A 26,867-nucleotide genomic window follows, 5' to 3' on the forward strand; every position below is an offset into this window, starting at 1 on the left:
GAGTTCAATTCCCAGCAACCACATGGTGGTTCACAACCATCTGTAATGGGATCCTATGTCCTCTTCCAGTGTGTCTGAAGACAGAGTACAGTGAACTTGCATACATAAAATAAATAAATCTTTAAAAAATATTTCTGGTGGTTTGAGACAGTGTCTCTCCAGCAACTCTGGCTGTCCTTGAGCTCAATACCTAGACTAGGCTAGCCTTGAATTCCTAGAGATACGCCTGCCTCAGCCTTCCAAGTGCTGGGATTAAAGGCACACATCACCCACACGTGGCTCAGTTTAAAAATTAATGAACAAAGAAACAACAACTTTTCCAGCACTGGGAAACAAGTAAGAATTGACAAGTTCAGAAGTCAAATTCACTGACTATTTGTTCTGATGTGGGCATACTGCTAATGTGACTGCAAGTCCAAGGCCGTGCGTGGTTCAGTTATAGGCTCAGCTCTAACCCTTCAAAGTACGTATGTTGAATTCCTAATTTCCAGTGCTTCCAAATGTGGCTGTGGTTTGTTATGAAGTCATTGATGAGATCCTGAAGGCAGGGGACCCCTCTGTCCAGGATGGACTGAGCCCTTATTAGAAAAGGCTAGCTCATATACATAGAACCATTGATGACCGAAAGACCAACCAATCACCTCCAATCCAAGTGAAGGGGCCTTAGGAGAAATCAATAGAGCTAACTTCTTGATCTCAGACTTGATCAAGCCTCCAGGACTTGAGAAACTACATTTCTGTTGTTCAAGCCCCTCAGTCTGTGATAGTCTGTTACAGTAACCCTAGCAAACCAACACACTCTCTAAATGTGTCTAGACTACATGCTTGTTCTATGATCTTGGAATTGTTGCTTAAAACTCTCCAAGTTTAGTTTTTACACCGTCTCTGAGGTTCTTATACACCTTGTGTTCTGTGATGTTAGCCACAGTGATGCTACATGGTCACATACACATGTGATCAGAGACTCATGCCGTGTCCTTCCAAATGCAAGTCACTGGTACAACTTCCCCCTTTCCTGCTGCCAACAGAAGTCCAGGATCCAAACATATTTATGTCCTGCAGTTATCAGATGCTGTTGCTGCATCTCTCAAAAGTGGGTTTGAAGGGGCTGGTGAGAGGGCTCAGTGAGCAAAGAGGTGCTTGCTGCCAAGTCTGAACACCTGAGGCTGATCTCTGGAATCTACAGGGTGGAAAGACAGAACTGACTTGTACAAATTGTCCTCTGACTTCTACATACATGGAGACACACACACACACACACACACACACACACACACACACACGCATGCGCACACACACTCATACACCCCTTGGAATGTAGATTTGGTCACAATTTGGCCCACTTGTTGACACAACAGAGAATAGAGCTTGGCAGGAGCATTTGTATGCCTTTGCCTTTTACATTTGGTTCCGGGACTGCTGTGCTTGTATCCTCACACATGCATGGGTGCTTGGGTTTGTATCTCATTGAGTTTGCTGGTGCATAGTTGTATATTTGCATCAATCTCTTAGTCTTTGCATTTGTTTATAAATGGCCTGAGTTTGAGCAGGGGAGCTCTCCTGTGCCTCCATGCAGTCTCCTTTTCGATTTTCGATATTGGTGTGAAGATGCTATTACATGTAGGGGCCATTAACACCAAGGTGACTTAAGACATCTCTCAAGCTTTTGGCAAGCCAGGGAAGAAATCTGATGCTGAAGAATGGCTGGGCAAGCCCTTTGCTCAGATTCCTGTTGGCTCAAGTCCTATTTTCTTCCAGTTTGAGATCGGCAGTATCTTCCAAGAGCCCCTTTTGGCAGCCCCCATATCTGAACCTCCAGGGTCTCTTCTCAGCTCATTTTTAATAGACCCATTGAGGACAGGGGAGGAGCTGGCAGTTGCCTGGGACTTAAATACGGAGATAAACATGGAAATGTCATCTTTTCCCCACTGTTTTCATTTTCTATTATTGACATTTATCAAGTCTAAACATGAGACACAGGGGAGCATTTCTTAGACCCTTTTTACTCTTTAAAGCCAGTGATTTTCCTAAAAAAAATTTTGATAGGTATCATAATCATATAGTAGTCCTGCTGCAAAAAAAAAATCTTTTAGAATAACCAGTAGAAATACTTTCAAAAGAAATGATACATCTGCAATTTGTTTCAAAATATTTGTAGCAATGTGGGGTAGGGGAAGAGACAGAGCTAGGTTGGTTGTGGATAGCCACTGTTGAAATGAGGAGCTGAGTACAAGGGCCTAATAATAACATTCTCCCTACAATTTTGTTTGGACTCTTTTGTAAGAAAAATTAATCATATTCACTCAAGGGTCTCCTACTATCTTGAGCTGCTTTGGAAACTATAGCATCTGTCTATTAGGTTAATAAAGAAGTAGAGCCGGGGGGTAGGGTGGTGGTGGCAGCACATGCCTGTAATCCCAGCACTCTGGGAGGCAGAGACAGGCGGATCTCTGAGTTCGATGCCAGCCTGGTCTACAGAGTGAGTTCCAGGACAGCCAGGGCTATACAGACAAACCCTGTCTTGAAAAAAACCAAATCCAAAAAAAAAAAAAAAAGAGAGAGAAGAAGAAGAAGAAGAAGAAGAAGAAGAAGAAGAAGAAGAAGAGGAGGAGGAGGAGGAGGAGGAGGAGGAGGAGGAGGAGGAGGAGGAGGAGGAGGAGGAGGAGGAGAAGGAGGAGGAGGAGGAAGTAGAGACTCTTACCTTGCAAGAGATTTGCTCAAGGCAACTGGGAGCAAAAGGCTTGGCTGAATATAGAATGACTGACTTCTACTGAGGGCTCTTCTCCTACATAAACATGAGCTTCTGAGCTCCATGAAACCACAAAATACACAATAGAAATACTTATCAGACTAATGAAAAGGACCAAGACTCCAGTTGCTCCTACATTCATATGGGGCACACCAAAGCAGGGATATGGACACCTGAGGGTTCTATTCACACAGATACGATTGCCTTAGCGGCACACCAGCGACAAATGTATCTCAAACGTGATAGACAGGAAAAACAAAATACATCAGACTTCTATCCCCAAGTGAGCTTGTGCCATGTGCTCACGTGAAAAGCTGAGCTTTCTATGTAATATTGTTAAGAATATGCCAGTAGTGAGCTTGGGAGAAAGGTATTCCTGACATCAGACATATCACCTGGGACCTTAGCGAGGATGGAAAAACATTAGCGGACTGGTGCCCTGTACCTCTCAGTAGAGCTGTAACTTAGCATGCAGGGATGAGAGACACATTTCTCTCTTTTCATAGATATATTCAAATAATACAAACACCACACACTTGCACAAATGGCTTGCACACTGCTCATCCACCTTCCTGAGACACTCTAAACAATCATGTCTCTAGAGAAAGGGTTAAGATGAGGTGAGCACAGTTCCAGGGCCAGAGAACTGGAGTTCTAATATACTCCAGCGTCTGCTGACCATGTGGTTATCAGCAAGTCATATCGCTCTTCCTTGACTCTGATATTCCTTTTGAAAAGCCAAGAGTCGTGTTAATTGTTGAGCCACGCATATCCAATAAGCCTAGATGTCTGAAAGCTGCTTTACCCAGTATTTTATATTTTACTCTATATAGCTCTGTTAAAATAATAAAAGGTGAATTGTGGTTTGTATATCTACCATCTACATATCTCTGTGTCTACCTAAGTAATTCTATAAGAGAGAAAATTTAGAAACTTGCCTAAAATAGCTCAGATTGAATATCATGCGCTATAGTAAAACGGTGTTGAGTTTGAAGGTTAGAAGTTCCCCTCAGTAGTTAATGATGTCTAAAACAATTACTACAGCATGGGTTCTGCCGTTGTACAAGAAGCTGGGAGTTCTGGGGCTTCTGCCTAGAGCTCTGTAGCATTTACAATTTCCTGTCTGTACCAGGTTGTGCACCTCAGATGCTTCACCAAAAGGGATGTGCGATAATGTGGAAGGACAACACGATTACACAAACAATATATTGCAACACATTCTGTTTTAGAAAATGGTCATTTTCCATTAAAAGTTTGTTGGATGTAAATATTATTTAGAAAGATACAATCTATTCTAATAATATGCTTCTTGAGATTCTTTTTTGAGGTAGGGTTTCTTTGTGTAGCCCAGACTGTCCTGAACTCACACTGTAGACCACAATAGCCTAGATCTCAGAGATCCACCTTCCTCTGCCTGCAAATGCTGGTATTAAAGGCATATGCCACCACTGCCCAGTGATCCTTAAAATTACACACACACACACACACACACACACACACACATACACACACAATTTTTTAGAGATGGTCTCTTTGTAGTCCAAGCTACAATGGAGGAGGGATTGACCTTGAACCTTCTACTTCTTCTTTTTTCTTTCTTTTTTTGTTGGGGACAGGATTCAAGACAGGGTTTCTCTGTGTAGCTCTGGATGTCCTGAAACTCATTCTGTAGACCAGGCTGACCTCTAACTCAGAAATCCACCTACCTGCCTCTGCCTCCCAAGTGCTGGGATTAAAGGCATGCACCACCACTGCCCCGCCTGCCTCTTTTGTTGTTGTTGTTGTTGTTTTGGTTTGGGTTTTTTTTTTTCCAGACAGGGTTTCTCTGTGTAGCCCTGGCTGTCCCAAATGTGTAGCCCTGGCTGTCCCGAATATGTAGACCAGGCTGGCCTCGAACACAGAAATCCACCTGCCTCTGCCTCCCAAGTGCTGGGATTATTTGCGCCACCACCTCCTAGCTGGCTTGCCTCCACTTCCTAAATGCTGGGTCTCCATGCCTGTTTTATGTGGTGGTAGGGATTGAGCCTGAGACCTCATGCATGCTCGGTAATCACTATCAGAACTGAGCTACATCCCCAGCCTTAATGTCTAATAATTTATATTGTTATGCCAAATATTGAGAACTACCAGGCCAGTGAGGATGAGAACCCATCAAGGCAGCAAAGCCCAAGCTCCTCTGGTTCTTCTTGCCTACAGTTGAGGTTCCCATTGCCTTTGCCTCACTGTAGTTTCTTACCAAACTCTCATTTTAGCAACCACACTCTATATGCATCATAAGCAATTAAATGGAACAGTCCTGAGCATCCAGTTAGAGGTCAGGCAATACAAGTAGATTCTGGACCCTCCCAGTGAAGCACATGCTAGGGCTTGTTTGCCACCCTTCCCCACTTTATCTCTGAGACTGTCTTTCTATACAGCCTTGGCAGTCCTGGAAACCGCTATATAAACCAGACTGGCCTTGACACAGAGATCTGACTGCCTCTGCCATCCAAGTGCTGAGATGAAAGGTATGTGGCCACCAAGCCCAGAGTCAGCATCTCTTTTGTCAAATGGAAATGTAATAATTTTCTTACCATGTTAAGGCTAAAATGAGATAGTGAATCTAATCCACTGCCAAGCTCATAGCAAGTTCTTGTTAACAGGAATAACAGATAACACTCTGGAACACTTACAATATGTCAGGTATAAATCCAAATGTTTCTTGAATGTTGATCCATTGATCCTTACAACACACTACGAAGATAGCTAACAGGCCTAACACATAGGTATATGGTTCTTGCTGTGTTGCTGTAGTGGTGATTGTTTTTAAGGTCTGACCCAGGGGTGTAATGTGTATGTAGATTGGAGGGCTAAATGAGTATTTGTGGGGTTTATTTAATTTTAACTTTGAAGCAAGTAAAATAGGTAAGGATTCTGATCTTCTAGATAGTCCTCCTTCTTCTTAGCCATCCCAGTTATAAGGAGTCAAGTTAAACACAAAACTGAGTTCTTAGGCTATATGGTCCACATCATACCAGCAGCTCAAGCCTGTGGTACCAGGAACATCTGTGGTAAGTGAAAGAATGTATTTCCTAGGTGCCTGGTTTAGATTCTATTGTGTACCACGCATAGCTTCTGCACATATATACACACAGACATATGTTGCCTTTAGCAAATTGCCTACCCATGAATACATGAACACAGATATAAGCATATTTTGTGTTTCACATGTATGTATAACATATTTGAAGCTGTGCCTGTACATAAATATGTATACTGGGAGAAAGAACTATGAGATAATTAATCAGACAAGACTCTCCACTGTCATCCCTCTGGAACAGCAAAGGCACTTTTGTCATCAAGGTCTATCTCGTGTGTGTGTGTGTGTGTGTGTGTGTCTTGGTAGGTAGTTCAGCTGTCTTTGTCACCATAGAAACTGAGGGATAAACCATAAACCACTGGGAGCACAAATCTGAGGCTCTTGATCAACTGCTTCTCTTCTAGGATAAAGGAGACAAGTCCCCAGCAGAGCTGGACCTTAGGACAGAACTGAAAGGAGGGCAAGGAGGAAAGTTACTCTTTTTCATTAGGCATTAGGATTAAAGACCTGGAGATTATTCTATTTAGGTACCCTGGGGCTATAAAGTTGATTTTGCTAGAAGCAGGTCTATCCAGCAGTGCTCAAAAGCTTACATCTAAGTTATCTAGTCTTATACACAAGAAAATTGACTGGAGACCTTCTAATTGTTAAGAAATTATTTTACAGCAAAGAGAAGGGATGAAGAAGTAATTAGAAGAAAGAATTGGGATTTGAAAAAGGACAGAAAGAAATGCATGGCCAGATAGAAAGGTTAGAAAGGGTATGTCCAGTCTAGGGCTAGAATGAGGAGTACCCATGGCTGAGCTCACAAAAACCCAGCAGAGAATAGCACAGTTGTCTAATAATCCAGGGCCAAGATTTTCCATCCAGGATTCCTAGTTTTTAATCTTAATTTAATGGATAATTGTCCCAGTAGGAGAAGTCCTGACAACCAAGACTTAAACTGTACACCCTTAGAACCCTCTAAACTGAGAGAATGACAGGGGTACAAGTTCTGGCCTCAGATATCTGGATGGTGATGTATCAGAGTGTTTTGTAACTGCTTGAGGTGGAGGGCGGAAGAGAAGAAGAATATGGGGGAGGGGCAGACAGGAACAGATGCTTCCAGATCTGAAGAAACAATTTGGGGGGGGGGGAGGGTGGAGAGGATCAAACAGAAGAAGAGGAGGGGGAGGGAGAAAAGGGAGAAGAACAAAGGTATAGTGAAGATTGGAGGCTCTGCCTTGCAAGAGATAAAGGGGGATCTGGTGAGATTGCTGAGCCAACATCTGCCCTGCTATAAAACCTTGTTCTCTTTGCTGCTGGCCCAGGGACCACTCTGGAGTGGTCAGATCCCGTCTGAGGAGGACAGGCCTGGAGGCCAATCCAGGAACCTTTGAACCTTAGCTGTCCCTTCAAAACTGCCATCTTTTGGCTCTCTTTTCTCAGCTTTTACAGTTGGGGGCAGGGTTCCTAGGAGGGAAGCTGGGATTGGTGATTATCTCAGAGGGTTACTGGGGAGGGGGGAAGAGATGGGTAAAAATGCAGGGAAAGGCAGACTGCAAGTGCAGAAGTCAGTAGACATGACAGTCAAGAAAAGACAGAGCTGGAGGCAGTCACATTCCAAAATGGTTTGGAACTCTCTGAAACTGAGCCCCAGCCCCCAGCCCCTAAGGAGGGTCCCAGGTGAGATGATGACAACCCCACTACACTGAGCCGGGTGCAGCAGACAGTAACAAGGCCCAAGTTGGGGAAAGTACACCCATAGCGATCCATACTTCCTCCCTCCCCCCTCCCCAAAAGGAGCTGAGTTCATTCCTGAAGCTAGAACCCAAACCCCAAACTGCAATCTTCCTAAAATCTGTTTCATCTGAGTGGAAAGACTCAACATGTACAAACTTATAAATACATTGTTGCCCAAAAAAGCAGAGTCACGCTAGTTAAGAGCTTGGCTATTATCATAGTGGGGAGGCACCACCTCAACAAGAACAAACTGGTTTGGGGGACTTCTAAGTGACTCACCTTCCAGTCCCTTATCAACAACCCATCGAGTTTAAGAATGCTTCTCTTTTTAATAAAAGTCCAAATCCTACCCTGGCATAGAGACAAAGGCCACAGCATCTATACAGCCACCTCTTGCAAAAAGGGCTTTCTGGCCTGCAGTTCTGCCGATGATTGGTATGGATGGGCTGTGATCTTTCTGGCAGCCCTTGGAGGAGCTCAAATGAGCTCTTTCACTCTCTCCATACCTTCAGAAATCTCCAAAGGGTCATAATTCCTGCAGGTTAACTCTGAGAAAACTCATTTCTAAAGAAAAAAAGAGAAATCTCCTTATTTGGTTAAGTGGCATGTTGGTCGAGGAGTAATTGAGAGAGTTCGCTTAATTTTCCATGAGGTGGCGGGGTTGGCTGGGAAAGAGGTGTGATAGGCAAAAGAAAGGAGATTGGGATCCGCAGGGCGAGATCCCAGGCTTCGGAGTTCACCACATAGTAACCCGCCAAGCCAAGCGGCCCGGCCCGCACTCCGCACTTCTCACTCCGTGCCCTATTGTCTACAGCCAGAGCTGGGGGCGGGGGAGGGGGGTATCGTGACCTAGGTGAAGGCGACCCGGCTCCCAGGGCAGACGCGGCCTGGAGCCCAAAGCAGCCCTTGCCCGGCTAGGCCCTATTTCTCTATTTCTTCGTCCTGAGACCCCGCCCTCCAGCAGTCCTGAGAAAAGAACTGTCTTCTCCCGCCAACCTCAAGTGAAGCAGTCTCTTTTTTGCCAGATCCTTTTGCGCGGGGCTTCCCAGGCAGCCAGAGGTTGGGATCAAGAAGCTAAGGTCTGGCTGTTTGCTTGGCAGTGCCCTTACACTCTGTCTAAGCGTGTCTGCACCCCCATCACCATCACCACCGAATTCAAATATACTTTTTCTCCCAGTTTCTAAACTTGCGCTGGGAAAAGAGAGAGTCCAAAACAAGGAAGTGAGCCCAGGACACTGCCTCTGCTTTGCCTTTACCCCTGGGGCAGGAGGAGCAGGTCCCAGAGGACTACAAATTGGGGGCTCCAGCAGTCGCTGAGGGACATTTAAAAGGAGCCTTTCCTTTTATTGGACTCTGTAACTCTTTCTCCTTCCCTGATTACCCCCCTCCCCACCTTCCCTCGGAATCTTTCTCTGGGCCTGGTGGGAAGGAGAGCCGCTTCTCTGCCTTTCTCACAGCTTGCATGGATGTGTGTTCCTCTGGATCCTGTGTGGTAAAAAGATGCAGAGCTAATACCAAAGAAAGCAGTGTAAGATGGGGTGAGGGGTAAGGCTGGCCTGAGAAATAGAGAGAGTAGTGTAAATGCCACCCCCCCAACTGCGTCTCTCACTTCCACCACCTTGGGAAGCCTATAGCCAAAATCTCCTTTCCTTTGGCTTTAGCTTCTGCCAGCTTTCCAACCTCCAAAGGAAATAGCACTCCCTGAGGGGCAGGTTGTAAGCTATGCAAGGCTTCAACTCTCTAGTTTAAAAAATACATCTCACCATTTTTAATTCTCAAGAGGCAAACCCCCAAATTGCTACACACCACAGAGGGGAAAAAAAAGATTAAAATAGGGTTAGAGAGGCCAGGTGCAGAACAAGCACTCTGAAAGGGGCAGTCAGTTCTGTGAAGAGCTTGGTCAGAAGCAAAGATATTTTTCACCACCTAAATTCTGCAAATGTTTATTTTGGGCTTCTGCCCATCCAGATAAATCAAGCTAACAGATTAGGAGGTTCATAAAATTGTATTCTTAGGTAATGACATCCAGAGAGGCAATAAATATTCCATCTGCTTTGGTGGCCACCAGAGTTAGAGGATCTTCCATCTCTTTTAGCAAGCCTCGGAGAGGCCTCTAGGAAAGGAGGCATTTTAATTTGAATTAGCTGTCCAAAGGTGGGGTGCCAGATAAAAGCCGAGGAGAGCCTGGAGATGTGGCTTGGTGAATACAGCAGCATGCTACCCCAGGACCCGGCAAAAAGCCGAGAAAAGGATCATGTGCCCAGCACACTGCTCCTCCTTGCCACGGTGCCCTCTTAAGAGCCCTCTCTGGGTTAGTCCTGAATCTTAGGAAAACCGAGAAACTCTCCCTAGCAGAGGGTACCCTGGCCCACACTTTGGCAAGCCTCTTACACACACACACACACACACACACACACACACACACACACACACACACACACATTTTGGATTTCAATATGTAAGTCCACAGAAGAAAACTGAAACATTCACAACTGTAGAAGACAAACTGCAAGAGATCCTCAGAGAAACAAAGTAGCCCAGGTCTTTCCTCTACCTGGCCTTACTTCTTCCACTTACTCTTATTTTTTTGAGCTGTTTTCTCACAGCCTTCCGTGTATGGACTCCTACTTCCTCCAGGCAAACCCTTTCCACCTCACATTTGACTTCCCGCCCTCTCAAACAACTGGAGTTGAAATAAAAATTTAGTGAAAAACAGTTTAGACTTGTGCTCTTTACCCCAGAGAAGGTTGAGTGCTAGCTACTTACAGAGATTTGGTGCTTGGAAAGAAGGACTTTGGAAGGTTGGTGTTCCCCAGTTCACAGGTCTTCCTTTTACTTGGCCATTGAAGAGGATATGAAGCTGGGCTAGCAGGCATTCACATGTGTTCCTCTCCCATGAGTCTGGGCAAGAAATCCCCAGTCCTTCAAAATCTGGGGCATCCTATCTGGAGGCCAGGGCTAGGCAAGGACTAGGCTTAGGAGGGTAGAAGATGGGGGTGGGGGAGAGGTCAGAGGCTCTGCCGAATATAAAGGCAATGGGAGAGAAAATGCTGTGTCCTTCCCGTGAACCTGGGCTAAGTCCTCCCCCCAGCCTTTCCCCACTGCTTTACTCAACTTAAATAAAAGCCTTGCCCTCCACTTCCCAGTGAGGCCAGGGAAGCATCAGCAGCATTGAAATCAGGACTGCTAGAGCTTGGGGCCCAGGTCCAGGTTAGCCCCATGTTTCACCCCTGCCCAGTTAAATTGAAGGCTTTCTGGGTGGTCAGGGCTCAGGCACAGGAAAGCTTTGGAGAAAGGAGAAGAGATTCCTGGGGTGGGGTGGGGGGGGACAGAGGCCCAACTCTTTAAAAACTCTAGTGTTAAAAAAAATTATTTTGCTACATTTGTAAAGAATGTATGAATTGGGGACCTTCCAATTCAGATCAAGAAGGGCAGAGACCCTAAAATAATGACTACAATGACTACTACTCGTGCCACAAAAAGAACAGAAGCCTGTAAAGAAAGGGAAATAAATGTCCCAGCCACAGCTCTTACAAGCTATTTTCCCTAAGTTCTGGAGTGTCCCTTCAGAAAGAGCCAGGAGAAACTTCAGAAATAATAGGCAGCGGTGGCTTTCTCCTATAACTCTGTAAAGCTCAAAGCTAGGTAAGAACAGTCGGTCTGAAGACACCCCCACTCCTTGCCATCTCACCTTTCCAGGTTCAAAAAGGCACCCTGAACTATCCCTCAGACCTTCCCTCTCTCTTTTCAAACACGGTTACCAACACCCTACAACCACCTTCAAGCCCCAAAATAATTGGGGATATGGTCAGATCAGGTCCCTAATTTGCTTGATTATATAAATTAACGCCAGGTAATTGTTTTCTCTCCTTCCTCACACTGTAAACAGCATATTTTTCTGTCTCCAGGGTACTATTGAGGGAGGAGAGAATAGACCTCAGGGACTAGGTGGACCCCCACTCCACACCACCCCAGCAACTCATTGCTAAACTTCAGAAACACACACAGACTCTACTCCAAGGATCAGTCATCAAGTAGTTCAAGAGAAAAGAAATTTAAAATATATTAAATAGATCTCCACAACTTGTTGTCTCCTCTGTCTGCTGCTGCCTCTCATGCTGGGATTCCAAGAAGAGGAAGGTAATCCGGATCACTTCTCCCGCTCCCACTCCCGAGTGCCCTCCATCTAGAAGTTTAGATGAATAGCCTAGGAGAAAGCTCCCAACTGTTCTCCTCACTTTGCCCTAACCCCCTCCCCCCAAAGCAGGCAAACTAGGACCTGACAGAACCAGCTGGGATCCTTTGGGTTGAATTAGTCTTTAGTTTTTGTCTTTGTTTTTGTTTTGTCCTGCTGGTACACTTCCCCATCCTCAAGAAAACGCCATGTATCTCAGAACCACAGAGCCTTGCTCAGTATGTCCCCAAGCTTTGCCAGGACATAGGAGATAGGAAGAGCATATAGTCCTTGAATATCTAACATTCTTTTCCTTAACACCTGGCAAATGATGATCAAAAGTTGCAGAAAAAATATAAAAGTCCTTCCTTTGCCAGCTACTCCAGGCATCAGTCTCTGAGGCCTATCCATGCAAAAGACCTCACAGGCTTCTGGCCTCCACTTTACCTTTCCCCCCAAGGCTAAGCAAACAAATATACCATCCTGGCAGGTCACCTTGCAGCTTCAGAATCATCAGCTGTAAACCCTTTATCCCTTTAAGACAGCCTAACTGAAGAAGGAACAGCTTCCTCAAGGTCTTACCCCAAGAAGTCCTGAAAGAGGAAAACTTTTTTTCTTTCCCTTTCCCTAAACTTGCTGTCTAGTCTGCAGATTTGGCAGGTCTAAAGGACAGAGAGAGCGGGGTATGAAAAAGAAGGGACTGAGTCTGACTAAGGGACAGTGAGGACCCCCTCCCCACAATCAGCATCACTGTAAGGACCCCAGGTCTGACCTCCCTGAGAAGTCAGAGATGGGACTTGTGTATCCTCCACAGTCTGCCACATCCCTTACTCCAGACTCCCTTTCAATAGGCACTGAACACCTGAAGTCAAGTGTTAACCTTTGTGTGTTTGTTCAGTGTAAACTTAGGCAACTGTAGAGAAGATAAGGTATCACCAGGCCAAGAGGAGGGGGATTAAAAAGAAACCATCAGACATTGACGTAAAACTAATTCACAGCCACTGGTTTATTATTGATCACGGGGCATTTCACATCAACACTAAAATTCTTTATTGCAAGTTTTACAATAATAAAGTAAATTCAGTCCAAAAACACAATAACCACGATGAGGGTAGGGGAGCATCTACCTACAGACAGCCTCTCTGAACTGAAAGTTCATTTTTATTTTCTTTTGGCTCCTCACACTGAACAGCTCCCAGAGGCTCTCCAGATGCATTTAGCTTTGTTTGCTGTCCTCCCCCCTCCTCCCACCCCCCCCCAAGAATACAAAAGAACTTCATAGCTTTGTTCTCCTTAAAATGACTTCCCCCCTCACTAACCTCCCCTGGTGCATTTTCAATGCAAAAGGCCTAAGGAAAGAGGGGGGTGGAGGAGAGAGGATGAGAATCCACTTACAAATCTCCCTTTTTTTTTTTCCTTTTCCTCATTTCCCCTGAAATTCACCCAAACCAGACCATCACACCTTGCAATATATAATTTTTGCAGCTTTTTTTCTTAAAAAATAAATACCCCCCCAATGGCCTTAAAAGCAAAGCAAAGCAAAACAAAACAAAACAAAAAATAAAACCCTGCAGGTACCATGCTAAGACAACACCACATGCTTAAAGGGGTCCTTAACAGCAAAGGGAAAAGGGCAAGGGGCTTGTTTGTTTATCTGTTTTGTCTGTTTGGAACTGACAAGGGAGGAGGCAGGAGGAAGAGAGGGAAAAAAGAACCAAAATATATATATATTAAATTCTATAAATAAGAGTCAATTTGTGTGTGAGAGGGCACGGAGCACAGGGTGGGGGCAGGGGTGTAAGTTATGTCTTATAACCTGGTGATGTCCTCTGCCCGTTGCTGCTCCGGCGGCGTGGCGCTCTGGGAGTGGTCTTCAGAAGTGCCTGGGGTGGCTGCCGAGAGGGTGCTGGTCGCAGCGCCGGCCGGGGGCGCTGACCTCACTTTGGTGTTGGGGAGTCGGTGGTCCTTCTTCCATTTCATGCGACGGTTTTGGAACCAGATTTTGATCTGCCTCTCAGAGAGGCACAGCGAGTGGGCGATCTCGATCCTTCTCCTTCGGGTCAGGTAGCGGTTGTAATGAAACTCTTTCTCTAATTCCAGGACCTGCTGCCGGGTGTAGGCTGTCCTCGAGCGCTTGGGCTCCCCTCCGTTATAATTGGGGTTCACTGGGGGAGGGGGAGGGGAAGCAAATAGTGGGGTTCAGAGGCAGCAGGCTCCCTGCCCCCACCCTCACCCCATCCTCGGCTTTGAGGAACAGGAGGGAGTGGTGGAAATAAAGTCATCAAGCTAAATGGGTTATAAAGAAGTTGAAGGAAGCTAGAGACTTTGTAGTGTAATAAGAGGGGAATCCTCATTGTAACGACACTGAATTATTTATGCGCCCTTAGAAAGCGAGCATAGTTTTCACACATACATAACAGATCGTAGCACATGGCTCGGACTGCCCAGAGTAGCTAAGCCATAAAATTTATGGGGGATGTAATTACCCATTCTCGCTCGTAAATCCAGTTCAATTGTGCTAACCCAGAGTCGCTCCTGGAGAGAGAGGGGGAAGGAGAGAAAGGAGGACGGGGCCAGAGGGGGCCAGGGAGGGTGTGGAGCGCCAGGGAAAGGAGGGGGGCAAAAAGCAAAGTTGCCTACCCGTGCTAACGTGAATTTTTTTCATCCAAGGGTAGACTATGGGCTGCTTGCTGGCGGCGCTGGAGGGATGGTCAGGGGCTGGCTGGCTGCAGGCTGGCGGGGCTGGGGATGGGGAGGCAGAGGCGCCTGAGAGAGGCGCCGGCTCGCAGAGCGGCTGCGATTTCTCAGGGTGGTGGTGGCCCGCCTGGGCCGGCCCGTGGGCTCGCGAATTGCCGGGCCCCTGGAGACTGGTGCAGCTATACTGACGCTCAGGGTAGCTAGGGCGCGGAGGCGGTGGTGGGTACAGCTCCTGGTGGTGATGCTGGAATCCCGATTCCCTGGTCCGGCCGTAATATTCCGGACTGTGTTCAGGGATGTAGCTATTTTGCGAATATTCTTCGCATGGAGGAAATTTCGGATCGATGTAGTTAGAGTCCATCAAATACGAGCTCATGATCATTAATTTCTGGAGTGGAAAATAATTTTTCTCGCTTTGTCGTTTTTCTGCTCCATAAAGCCCTCCTACTAGCTAGCGACCCTGTAAAGTTACTTTCACCATGTGACTCCGCCGGCCAATCACACCAAGCAACCCAGTCCCCGGATAAGGAACCGAATCGCTTTATTCAAAATGTATCCAATTTTTTGTGTATGTGGTGCTGCTGCTGCTGGGGGTGGGGTGGGGATGGCTGGCAAAAGCTGGGGTGCTCACCATTGCACACCCCACCAGACTGACAATCCTCCTTTGCTAAAGATGGGTGGCTCCCAGCTCGACTCCAATGTCTGGGCATTGGGGACTGTCGAGAGGCTGTGATTCAGCCCCCGCCCAGCCCAGAGTCTCCTCTCCGGCCTCCAGTGGGCCCCGTGGGCCTCAGCTCCAGTGCCTTTCCAGTGGTCTCCATTATGGCAACCATGTAGCAGTCTGTGTAGGTCACAGGGCAGCGCCCCTCTTTCGCAGGAAGAGGAAGTTCAATGAGGGCTTCAGTGGTGGTTGGATGGGGAGGGGCCCAGGCTGAGCTTAGAAGGCTGGAGAGCCTGAGCTGGAGAGCCGTATCCCATTCAAGGATCCTCAGGTCCATTTCCCCTCTCCCATACACACTCACCCAACCCTCTTGGCCAAGGGGCCTTGGAGACAGGGTCCCAGCAGTACTAGCAGGTTGAGGCAGCGGGATGCAAATGATCCTGACGTCATTTCTGGAAGTCTAGGACTTGAGCCCCCTCTGAAGAAAGACAGGAAGTGGTTGGCAAAAGCAGATTTCAGAAACCTTGACACCCCTGATACCCACTGTCCTTCCCGGCCTAGGTCCCAGAACAGAGATCTCCTACTGATGGCTCATGTGTGACTCCTGCTCCCTGGCCTGCTGACTTCCCACAGCACCTGCCAGAATGGCTCTGAACAGCTCTGGAGAGAGGGGGGGGGGAGGAGGAGGAGAAAGAAGAAGAAGAAGAAGAAGAAGAAGAAGAAGAAGAAGAAGAAGAAGAAGAAGAAGAAGAAGAAGAAGAAGAAGAGTGAAGAGAGAAGAGAAAAGAGAAAAGAGAGATGAAACATCTTCCAGGAGTCAGTGCCCTGACCCAAGGCCCTGAGAGTTTTTCCTCCATGTCTTACCCTCTAGGGAGGCCTATGTGGACAGAACCTGCTTGCTTCCAATCTGAGACTGTATCGGTGTAACACGTGTGTTTACATGTAAACACATATTCCCCAGGGCCATCTCCAGGCTGCCTTCCGAAAAGAAGAGGTGAGGTAACTAAGCTTTGGAGGCAGGGCAGGGGTCTCTGGCCTATTCTTGCCCTGTTCCCTCCCTCTGTCACCCACACACAGAATATCCTCGAGGGAGGTGTCAGAGTCAGGGGAGAGAGAAGGGGCAAGGAAGAACTAGTTTTCCAGCTGCTGGTCCCTCAGCTAGTGGTGGCCTCGTCATCGGACTCCAATTAACTGGTCTTCTATAACTCAGAGTTGGGGGGGGGGCGGAGGGGAAAGCCCAGGGTGGGAGCCAGTTCTCCTTGTTGCACTTGATAACAATTATAGTTTAAAATCATAGCTTGCTGGGGCTTGGCTATATTTTACTTGATAACAATAAAAGTGACACATAAAGTTAACTGTTTATGTTTTATTTATTAGACTAAATCTGCCAGCGGTGGTAGGAGCGCTTGCCTCCTCGCTACAGCTTTTATAGGGCTGTAAAACGTCATAAATCAGTCTCGCGGAATCGCCCGCACTCTTTGTGTCGGCGGCACAGGGCTGGCGGCCGCTGGCTGGCTGCTCCCTCCTTTCCACGAAAAGTCGTAATGTGATTTTTTCCCTCTGATTTTATTATTATGATCGCCGCTGTGATTAGTCAATCTACCTTTAATTCGCCGCCCTATGCTGCCTCCTCCCAGCCCAGCCTGGTTGACACTTGAATAAGTACCTTTTAAAACAGCATAACAACTATTTGAGGGTTTAATTAGAACATCTGCAATTAAGGGAATGAGGAGGGGGAAGAGGGAGGGAAAAAAAGCTCCGCGAGGGAGATACTGAAAATAGAAGATTCCCAACATTCATTTCACCACCTTTGGGATGTGAGAGAGGGTCCCTTCTTCCAAATTAGGGTTCATTCTGAGAGCTATAATGGGAGGGAACCACAGAAAAGCCCAAAGACACAGATTGGGCCTGGGCCTCTGGCTGCTTTCCCTGCTTCAATGCTTAGGGCCCCAGCCCCAGTCCCAGTCCCAGCCTGGGCTCACCTGGGCTTGGCACCCATGACTTAGTGCTTCTAAGACCTAGATAGCCTCTTTCTAAGAGACAACACCTCCTCCCCCCCCACACCCCCAGTAGCTGAGTGGGGTGGTCAACCATCTCTTACAGGAGACTCCCAAACTTCCAGAGTTTTTGGAGAATCCTTGCTATTTTGGACCTGAACCTTGAGTATGAGGACCAGCTGTGTGCTTGGAAGAGGAGCTAAAGTCTGTGAGTGAGGGGAACGCAGATACAAGGTTGTTGGTGGCAGGGAGCTGTGTGAAGACTTTAAATTTTATTCTCATTCTCTCTCTCTCTCTCTCTCTCTCTCTCTCTCTCTCTCTCTCTGTGTGTGTGTGTGTTTCTGTTTGTCTGTGTGTCTGTCTCTCTGTCTCTGTCATTTCTGTCTCTCTCTGTCTATCCAGTCTGTTTCTCTCTATCTCTCTGTCTCTTCCCATCCCCCAGTTGCTGCTGGTGGGGGTGAATTACAAGTTGCTGGAAGTGGAAAAGGAAACTAGTACTGAATCCCATTCTACAGAGGTCTAAGCAACAGCCCTCAGTTGTCTCATATGGCCCTCCAAAGTCCCTGAGAGCAGTGGAAGGATGAGGGTAGGAAGAAAGAGGGAAAGTAGAGCTCCTTCAGCCTTCAGCTTGACCTCCCTTCTAGGCCTGTACCTGGCTGTGCTGCCTCACTCTGCCCCACTGGGAATATTCTTTTCCCCTCCTGCAAAAGTGAACTGCCTCCTTGCCTCCCCCTTTCCCAGCCTCATCCCTGCCTCCCACCTAAACCTTGTTTTCTTTAATTCTAACCTCAAATTCACTAAGGTAACCTTCCCAAGACATTGCCTAAGGTGGTATATACCTCCTAGATTTCTTAGCTTCTGCAGGTGAGTCCAGGATATTCTCTTTGGGCAAGTCTAAATTAATAAACACAGGTTCAGATGCCTGAAACTGAATGCCAAGTTTGCCTTTGCTTATTATGGTTAACAAATACATATCCATATATGCTACTAATATTTGCTAAAATATTAAATGCCTTTTATGCAGCCATTAATAACTGGAGTTCCTATTCCAGCTAATTCAGCATGAATAACCAGAAAGTAAAATCTATGAAATCCCCGAAATGTGTCCATTTTCATCTACATCCCTTATAAAAAAACTAATAAAAATAAAACCAAACAACAAACAAAAACTCTTGGGGCTCCTGTAGCTTAGGAAAAGGAAGTTGCCCATGACATGGGTTAAATACCTCACCACATGCACACCCCACACAACATGTTTACCTGAACATTGTTACAAACCAGGAAATCTTTTCCTGTAGAGGAGGACTCTTGCACTTAGCAGGGGCTTAACTGGTAAGGAAGAGGGTACTAAAGAGGCCCTCCCCAGTGTATCTTCTGGTCTCCTTTTGTGCCTCCCTCTCCTGCCTCCTGCCTCAGCAGCCCAAAGGCTCTGCCCTGGACTTCCCTGGGTCCCAGTTTTATTCTTATGTTTTCTGACCACCTCTAGCCAGCATCCAAATGCTCTCTCTGCATGCTGCCCCACACCCCATCTCCTTTCTAAATCTCGATCTGGTTTCTCTTTCGGAAACATGTTTCAGTACAAAGCGCTTCCCTTCTGACACCACTGAAGAAAAATATGTGTCCATTGTTGTGAGAGGCCTTATTGTGCCTGGATTACCATACTGACCGTTGCCTAACCCATATTCCTCCCCTCTGCAGTAACAAGATGCCGGCTGAGGTACCCCAGCAATGGCTCCACAGATTCTGTGCTGCAGTAAAAGCCCACCTTATTATACTCCCTAGATTTTCTGAGGGACAAAAAATAAAATATAATATAAAATAAACAATTCAGGATTTAAATGGTAAAAAGAAGGAAAATAAAGGTCACTCCCACTCTTTGAAGTACAGGGCTTGGATTTTCTTGTTTCTTTGGTTTTTTTTTTTTTTTTTTAATGTATGTGCTTTGTATTGTTTTAGGGATTACAAATTACAGCATGCTTCTTTCCTTTTCCTCAAATAAATTGACTTTTAGATGGTATGCAATCAGGCAATTCATTTCATTTTGATTTTTTTCTCCCCCGGGCAACTTAAAAATCCAAAACTAAAACAAGATTCCTACACCATTTTTTTTCCCTTTGTGCATCTCTCTGTGTGTACATGGGTATGTTTTTGTCCTTTCCTAATGCCAGCAGGCACCACTAATGTATGCAAAATAATATGCAAATTCTTAATTGATTTTTTTCTTAAATCTCTTGTCAGTAAAAGTAATGAATTGGTCTAAAATGATTTTAATAACCTGGATGTGCCACTAGAAAATATTCAACCTTTTTCACCCTCCTGGAACTGCTGATGGTCTCAAAAAAAAAAAAGAAAGAAAGAAAGAAAAGAAAAGAAAAAAGAAAAAGAAAAAAGAAAGAAAAAAGAAAAGAAAGGAAAAAAGAAATAGAATGCTAATTTGTCCCCTTTAAAATATTAAAGATGAATTTCTCTTGTTTATTCGGAGACCATAGGCAAAGTCTTCCTGCAGATCTCCCCCACCTTGCCTTCCTTAGAATTCAATTTTCCTCAAATCTCGTTTAAAGTGGCTTTTTAAAAAGTGGCCGCATTTTAATATTGGTTAGACAGAGTGACCTGCATTTCACCTCGGGTGTTTGACTTGTTCCAATAGGTCACTGCCATGGGGTTATTGATGGGGAAACTCCATTGAAATTTGTCTCTTCGCAAATGGCCTTTAGATCTTCCAGCGAGTTCAATAACTAGTTATAATGTGGAAGGGGAAAAATGAAGGCCCTGGGCTAACAAATTTGATGCTTCATTTTTAAGCTGGAGAAATTGTTAGTTAGAGGTTGGGTTCCCCCCCCCACACACACACACACCCTCTCTTCATCCCATCTTGGGTCAACCTCTCCCCCCCATTCAAAGCTGCTAGATTATATCTCCCATTAAAACTTGAGGTATCCCTTTCTCTCTGATGCAAACCTTATGAATGAATACAGTCGTCGTAAACTCTGACCTACGGATTGCTTCGTTGGAAGTTTGAAACCTGAACTTTTTTGTTATAAGAACTCTTATATATTCTCTTCAAAGGAGAATAAATATGTCTTGAAAAAGATCTAGAGATTAGGCTGACCATAGTTTAGAGAGGGTTCAGTTGAGGAAACTGAAAACTCTTTTTGAGAATTGACAGGGTGCTTCAAGGTGCTCTAATGTGTTCCTGGCCTCAGAGTTTCCAGCTACAAGAGAAAGTAGGAACCAAAGACCCAGACAAGAAGACAATCAAGGACTAGTTATAGAGGGAATATCTCATGAGGGGTAAGGGAATCCAGGGTCTCCTCTAGGGTCACAGCAGCACTCCTGTGAACTTGGTTAGGTAATTGCTCCAAGAATTCGCTCCTTCACAAGAAGGGTGCTCCTCTAAGACCTAAAGACAAGACCTATTAGATCGTCAGGGAACTGGAGGGGGGTGATGAAGGGGTGAAGACTCTAAGATTTCCTTTTTTCTGGAATGCTCTAGAGGTAACTGAAGAAAGGGCACAGTAAGATAGAGTAGGTCTTCATTTTATTCTTTCCAACCACGGCTAATGTGGGAAGTCCTTGAAATCCCTTGAGCTCCTCTGTGAGAATGGACTGCACAGCTATCCTTGACCCAGCCACAGCAGATCATTGCCATTATTAACCTCAGTAATAACGGTGCATCTTCTTATTCCAGAACTGAGCTCCTCTAGGTGCCTTTCCTTCTCTTACCCTGCTCAAAGGGGCCCAGTTTGCTCAGCCCAAAACCTCCCCTGTAATAAGCCCTGTGGCCTCCTTCCAAGCCTCTGTCTATCACCGGCGTCATCCAAAAGGTATGCCTTGCATCCTGGGTTGGGTGTAACAAGGCCACAGGGATGACTAAGTGCCTAAAAAACTGGGGGGGGGGGGAAACTGGGGTGCTATCTCCCCCGCATTACCTTAATCCCAGAGGAGTTAGGTGCTAACCGGGTTTTCTGTCAAACTCTGCTAGAGCAGATCCGTGTTATCAGTAGGATCAGGGAGAAGTCTCAACTGCCAATGGGCGTCTTAACGGCAGAAAAACAGGGAAGCCCTGGAAAGGGCTGTGGCAGCCTCTGGATAGGCCCTGGAGGTTTCCCACTTCCTAGCCCAGCGGGAAACAACAGCAGTGAGTTCTGAACTTCCCGCAGTGGCTAGGCGCGTCCCGCTAAGAGGACAGTCACACTCGCTTGCTCGTCACCTCGCCACCTCGGCCCCCAATACTTAGGCCACGGAACCTCGGACCCCCCAGCCTCACTCCTCCCTGTTCTAATTACGTGATTGATTTTTCTCTAGGGCATCTTCGGGACGCCTCTGTCTCTGAGTGTTTAAATCTTTCGGCTCCATTTTTTTTTTTCCGAGTTCTCCCGAGATGTGCGGGCGGCTGGCGTTTCGAGGTCCCTAGGCCGTCTCGCCTTACACTCCAAAGAAATGGCCAAGCTACACAGTCCTGGGCGCGCCGAGGCTGCGACAATATGATCCTGCTCATCTGCCTCGGAGTCACTTGATGATGCGCGAGCCGTCCCCTGGCGCCTAGCCTGGGAGCTGGGATCTGCGGGCTTGTGTTTCTATTTATCCCCCAAGAAATTGCGAAAAAACCTGGGCTGAGACCAAAGGAGGCAGGATGCGGGCTCGGACTCTCGCAGCTTTTTGCCTGGTGAACACCTGGGCTGGGGATTGGCTATCTAGCAACCCTGAGAAGCATATCTAACCACAATTCCACAACTCTGGCGCTCTTTCGGCCACAGGCCCTGAGGTCCTGGCTGCGGACCCCAACGAGCATCAGGCGATAGGGTCGGATTGTTAACCCGCTGCCAGGAGGCCCCCCTCAACTTGGCCGCCCCCCAGCAGCAGACGGCCTTCCTGGTGTCTTCTGTCCGGGACCCTGCGGTCCAGCCCCCTCCACTCAAACGCTGCAGGTGAGGCGAGGAAGGGGAAAGGGCAGTGGAAGAGGAAGAGGAGTGGGTTGGGGTAGGGTGAAAGTGGAGGACTAGAATCTAGAACTCAGCCTCTCTGGAGAAGGCCGACTGACCTCTTGCTCCCCTTTCCCATTCAGAAAGAAAAACTTTCTTCTTCCCCCAACTGCTGGGCTTCTGGTCCATCTCTTTATTTACAATTAATAAACAGTTCTCTGCTTCCTTTCCCATCGCCATGTTCATTCATTGATGAGTCACTAGTCGTGATTTTTTATGATATTGTGCAAATTTTCCACAGGGAGAGGAGGGGTCGGGATGCCTCTCACATACGGAAGTTCAGCGAAGCTCGGGTTGGTCACAACCTTTTCCCTGCCTCCTGACCTAAAGGCTCCCCAATTCTTATCCCCTCCCCAAATCCCTTCTGCACAGTAACGTCGCCGGGTAAATAAGAGTCCGTCTGCCTGGCTATTAGGATTCTGGAGACGTGGGCATCTGTAGCAATCATTAGTCAAAGCCGCAGAAGCCAACGCAGTCGTGGAGTTGGACAGAAAAAATCTTGGAAATGATATACAGGAGCTGAGGCGGCATCAATCCCGCCGATAAGAGCTCGGCTGCTGTGAGCAGGCGACCAGCTTAATTGGGCCCTGGACACCGAGAACAACGCAGGAGGAGAGCTTAGGATGATACAGTGACCCCTAGCCTCTTTTGGGCACCTACAAAAATATTTAGGAGTTAAACAAATATATTTTCCTCATAGTTTCAAAATTCCTGTGTGTGTGTGTGTGTGTGTGTGTGTGTACCTAACCGGTTGTCTTTCACCCCCATGTGCAGGGCACTGCAGTGGATTTCTTTTCGTGGCTGCTTTGAATGGTACTGAAATTAGGAAGCTGAAACTGGGCCTTGGATCCCAGCTACAGCCTGGAAGAAGGCTGTGATCCCCATGCAAGGTTTTCACAAGCTACATAAATCAGTTGGACTAGAGTTGGAGATAATCTTGGAGGTGGATAAAATAATCTGCTTTAATAGGTAACACATTTAAGTGACACTGGGACTCTAGCCCCACTCATCAGATATCTTTATAGGTCAGAAGGTTTTGGGGGAACAGACAACTGCAGAAAGGTTTTTTTTTTTTAAAGGGGGATATCTATGCCCCTAGACCCAGATACAATGTGGGAACTATCTCTAAACATATGTTCAACAGGGGAGGGGGAAACCAGGAAAGGGGACAACATTTGAAATGTAAATAAAGAATTTACCGAATAAAAAAAGAAAGAAAAAACATATGTTCAAATATTTTAAGTTTGCAGAAAAACTGAAATACCTATAAACAACTCCATATACATAGCTTCAATGCATAGCTATTTTATAGGCTAAGAACCTTGAATAAATCTAAATAAAATTTTCAAAATAGAAACTGAGTCATGTATGCACAGCTCTTTCTAACTAAGGAGGAAAACCTCCAAATATCCATTTAGATGTTTAGACACAGCTGTACTAACACATCCCAGCACATACATCCAACCATTACTGAGAAAGATTGGTCATATGCACACAAGAATCTGACAGAGGACTGTTAGGTCCACTGTGGATCTATAAATCTAAAGATCTATAAATCCACATATAAATGTGGAGCAGAGAAGGATATGAAATATACATCATGATATAGACACAGAAGAGTCTAGAAGAACATTTTTGTGTGTGCTATAGAAGTACTCTGTTCTCTATAAAGACACTGGCATTGTAATGTATGTTCTGAGGATGAGGAGATTTTTTTTGGTGCTTGTGGGTTTAGGGTGTTCCACCCAGTCTTCTCTGAGAAGTGACTGAGAGTAAACTAACTTTGCTGTATTGAAAAACTCTAAGAATTTATATAGTGTGTGGCTTTATTTTTTTATTTATTTATTTTTTTTACAGTGAGGGCATTTCACTGGCAGTGGATGCCTGGATAATATGTTGCTTGAAGTCCAGTATGCTAGTAAACACCTTTAATCCTAGCACTTGCTCAAGACCAGCCTGGTCTGAAGAGCAAATTTCAGGACAGCCAGGGCTACATAGTCTTAAAGAAAAAAAAAAAAAAATACTGCCCAGACTTAGAGGGAGGTGGAGAGCTGTTTTCTTTAACTCAGTAGCCCCACACCTCAGAGAATTGTGGGACTGGAGTGATTTGGTACCTGAAGACTCATTAATCATCATTTCAAAATAGAACCATTAAGACAAAAATGTATTCAGTTTGGTAGAGAGATCTGTGTGAAGGCTGTGGACTTTCCACACAGTCTTGCAGTCACAGTTGGCAGTTCTCACCATTGTTATAGTATCAGGTGAGTTCTCTCTATGCCTCACTCACAGCTGTCTCTGTCTCTTATACTCCAAAATCTCTCCTTATCCAGAAGGGGTTTGTCTCTTGGGAAAGGGTCACAAAGAGATAACCAAGAGATGCAGGAGTCATGAGATCTCTACCGTTCAGACTCTGAAGCTGTTTGTCTTAAAAATTAGTTCCCGGAGATTAAGGTATCTGAAGATAGGCTTGCATGAGGGAAATGAAAATGAAGGTTTTGAAGATTTTACAGTTGGAACTTTGAGTATCTTGGGGGCAGGAGGAAGTCACTAACTAGCCCCTTTCTTATTGCAGAGGATTTGGGGGACTCTGAAAATCCTTTTATTTTTCTTCTTCTTCAGTTTACTGAAGAAGGGAGGTAAGGAGGGGCCTTAGGTAGGCTTGGGGAAGTGCAATCCAATCTAGCAGCCAGCTTGGGAGCAGAGTGATTTACAAAGTAAAACCTTAGATGCTACTTCCTGAGAATTCACCAGATCAAAACAGCCTCCTTAGGTGTTTATGACCCATCTCTGATCCCGACAGGAAAAGCTCCCTCAATAAAACCTTAGCCACCCCATCCTCCACAGGAACACAATCTGATGTGAAGGATCTGACCCCTTATTATACACAGAGAGAGAAAGACAAGAGATCGAGAGAAAGAGAGAGAGAGACAGACAGACAGACAGAGACAAAGACAGAGAGACAAAGTCAGAGAGACAGAGAGTTAAAAATAGCGAGACAGAATTTTCCAACTAGAAAGTTAACTTTTAAAAGTTAAACAAGTATTTTATTTAAAAAAATATTTTTCCTTAATGTCTGAGCAAAGAAACAACATTTGGGCTGGAGAAGGCAAAGGTATTCCATTATATAAGAGTCTAGTCTCTTAGCCCCCATCTCACCCCCTCCAGGCCCTCCAGCTCCACATAGTTCAAAACTCAGTTTAGGACAGCAGGATACTGAGACATCAAGAGCATAGCTGCTACCCACTGAGGTTTTTCAGAGGTGGGAGAAGAAACTCAAAGGTTGAAGGCTTGAAGAGTGGGGGTGGGGTAGACAAATGGTTTCTATCCTGAGCTAGTGGAAAGAATGGGAAAAGAGAGAAGACTGGGAAATTGGTTGGAGGCTGGTTTACTATATCTATCCAAGCTTCTCACCTTTGTCAATACTTACTTCTGTGTTAGGTCCTAATGTTCAGGGACAGGTCGTGAGAAAACTAGGATCACTGGAACTAGCCTGCTCTGTCTCTCTGAGACCTGTAGTGCAAAAGAAAAGTATCCTAGGGAAGTAAACCTACACATTCCACACTCCATCCTCCTCATATAGGACTACAGATCAAGGTAGAGCTAGAGAGATAGGCCTCCTTCCTGCACTACCTTACAGGGTGCCCAGAAGACCTCACCATAGCTTCTAATGATGGTCAATCAGAGGCTGAGCAAGATCCTGAACAAATGTTCTAGTCCAACTTTCCTAAGTTTAACATAGTGTGTGTGTGTGTGTGTGTGTGTGTGTGTGTGTGAGAGAGAGAGAGAGAGAGAGAGAGAGAGAGAGAGAGAGAGAGAGAGACTTTTCATTTCTTTATCCTTAGGAGTGGGAGAGGGACAAGAATTCCAGTATCCTGTGAGACTCAAGAACAAAGATATCGATCAATGTGGTACATGGCCCACACACAACCTGTAATTTAGGGGGAACTTCTAGAACTCCATTAAAGCATCTCAGGGAGATCTTATCAGAACAAGCAACACTAGGAGTTAAAAGGGAAGGGATCTGTTTTCTTAGCCTTCTAACAGTTGTATCTTCTATTAGATCCCTAACCCCAAAACCCTAGCTTAGCATCATAATTCCATATTTTCTTCTCACTTTCTAAGAGCTTCTGCTGCTGCACTTTGGAGGAGACTTAGAGTGAGTGACAGTATTGTCCTCCCAAGAAAATGACATAGAGCTAGAGCAAAGATGTTTCAGCATTTTCTCCTTCAAAAACAACCCACAACAGCTAACAGGATTAAGAGAGACCAGCATACTTGGTCATGAAGAGGTGATGGGTGAGGAATCTTTCTTCCTTGGGCCTGTGGGAACAGAGCAGATCTGCTGTCTTTCCTCACCTAACATGGGATCTAGTAAGCCAGGTGTGACAGGTTCATACTGAAGATGTCTCAGACAAGGCCTCCACTAAGGAAACATGGGTCTTAATGCTAGTTCATAAAAGAGGCAAACAGAGCCCTGTGTTTTAGCAGAGGGGCTCTGTTTCTGGCTTCTTACCCTAATCCCTGATGTCTATGACCTTATTCCCAAGTCAGCACCACCCAGAAGACAATCAGACAATGGGGCAAGGCATTCCTCATTCCTGCACCCTATCCATAAAACCTGCAGAGAAAGGATTTGAGGTCCAGGAAGAGTGCCTACCCTTTAGTTCATGGAGTACAGAAAATCATAGATGAAGACACATGCAGAAGAATTCCATTAGAAACTAACTCCCAGCCCTGGAGAAGCAGAGAGTGCCTAGGCTTGACATAACAGTGTCCAAATACCCACAAACACAAGAATTTCCTTTG

General features: G+C 45.8%; 1 protein-coding gene across 1 annotated transcript; it reads right to left on the minus strand.

The window, feature by feature from the left end:
- Positions 1 to 13,004: 13,004 nt before the first annotated feature.
- Hoxc4 (homeobox C4) lies at positions 13,005 to 15,555 on the minus strand. The gene is made up of 2 exons (XM_052160725.1): positions 14,365 to 15,555; positions 13,005 to 13,889 (listed from the first exon to the last, which is right to left on the minus strand). Exons 1-2 carry the CDS (start codon positions 14,801 to 14,803, stop codon positions 13,534 to 13,536), a joined length of 795 nt encoding a protein of 264 aa, XP_052016685.1. The 5' UTR covers positions 14,804 to 15,555; the 3' UTR covers positions 13,005 to 13,533.
- Positions 15,556 to 26,867: the final 11,312 nt, after the last annotated feature.

This window comes from Apodemus sylvaticus, chromosome 17 (genome assembly GCF_947179515.1).
Source record: "Apodemus sylvaticus chromosome 17, mApoSyl1.1, whole genome shotgun sequence".
NCBI lineage: Eukaryota > Metazoa > Chordata > Mammalia > Rodentia > Muridae > Apodemus > Apodemus sylvaticus.

Excerpts from the sequence above, each read along its gene's own strand:
- Hoxc4 (XM_052160725.1), bottom strand. The coding sequence starts at position 14,803 with ATGATCATGAGCTCGTATTTGATGGACTCTAACTACATCGATCCGAAA. Across the intron at positions 13,890-14,364 it reads AAAAATTCACGTTAGCACGG|TGAACCCCAATTATAACGGA; the intron begins GTAGGCAACTTT and ends CCCCTCCCCCAG.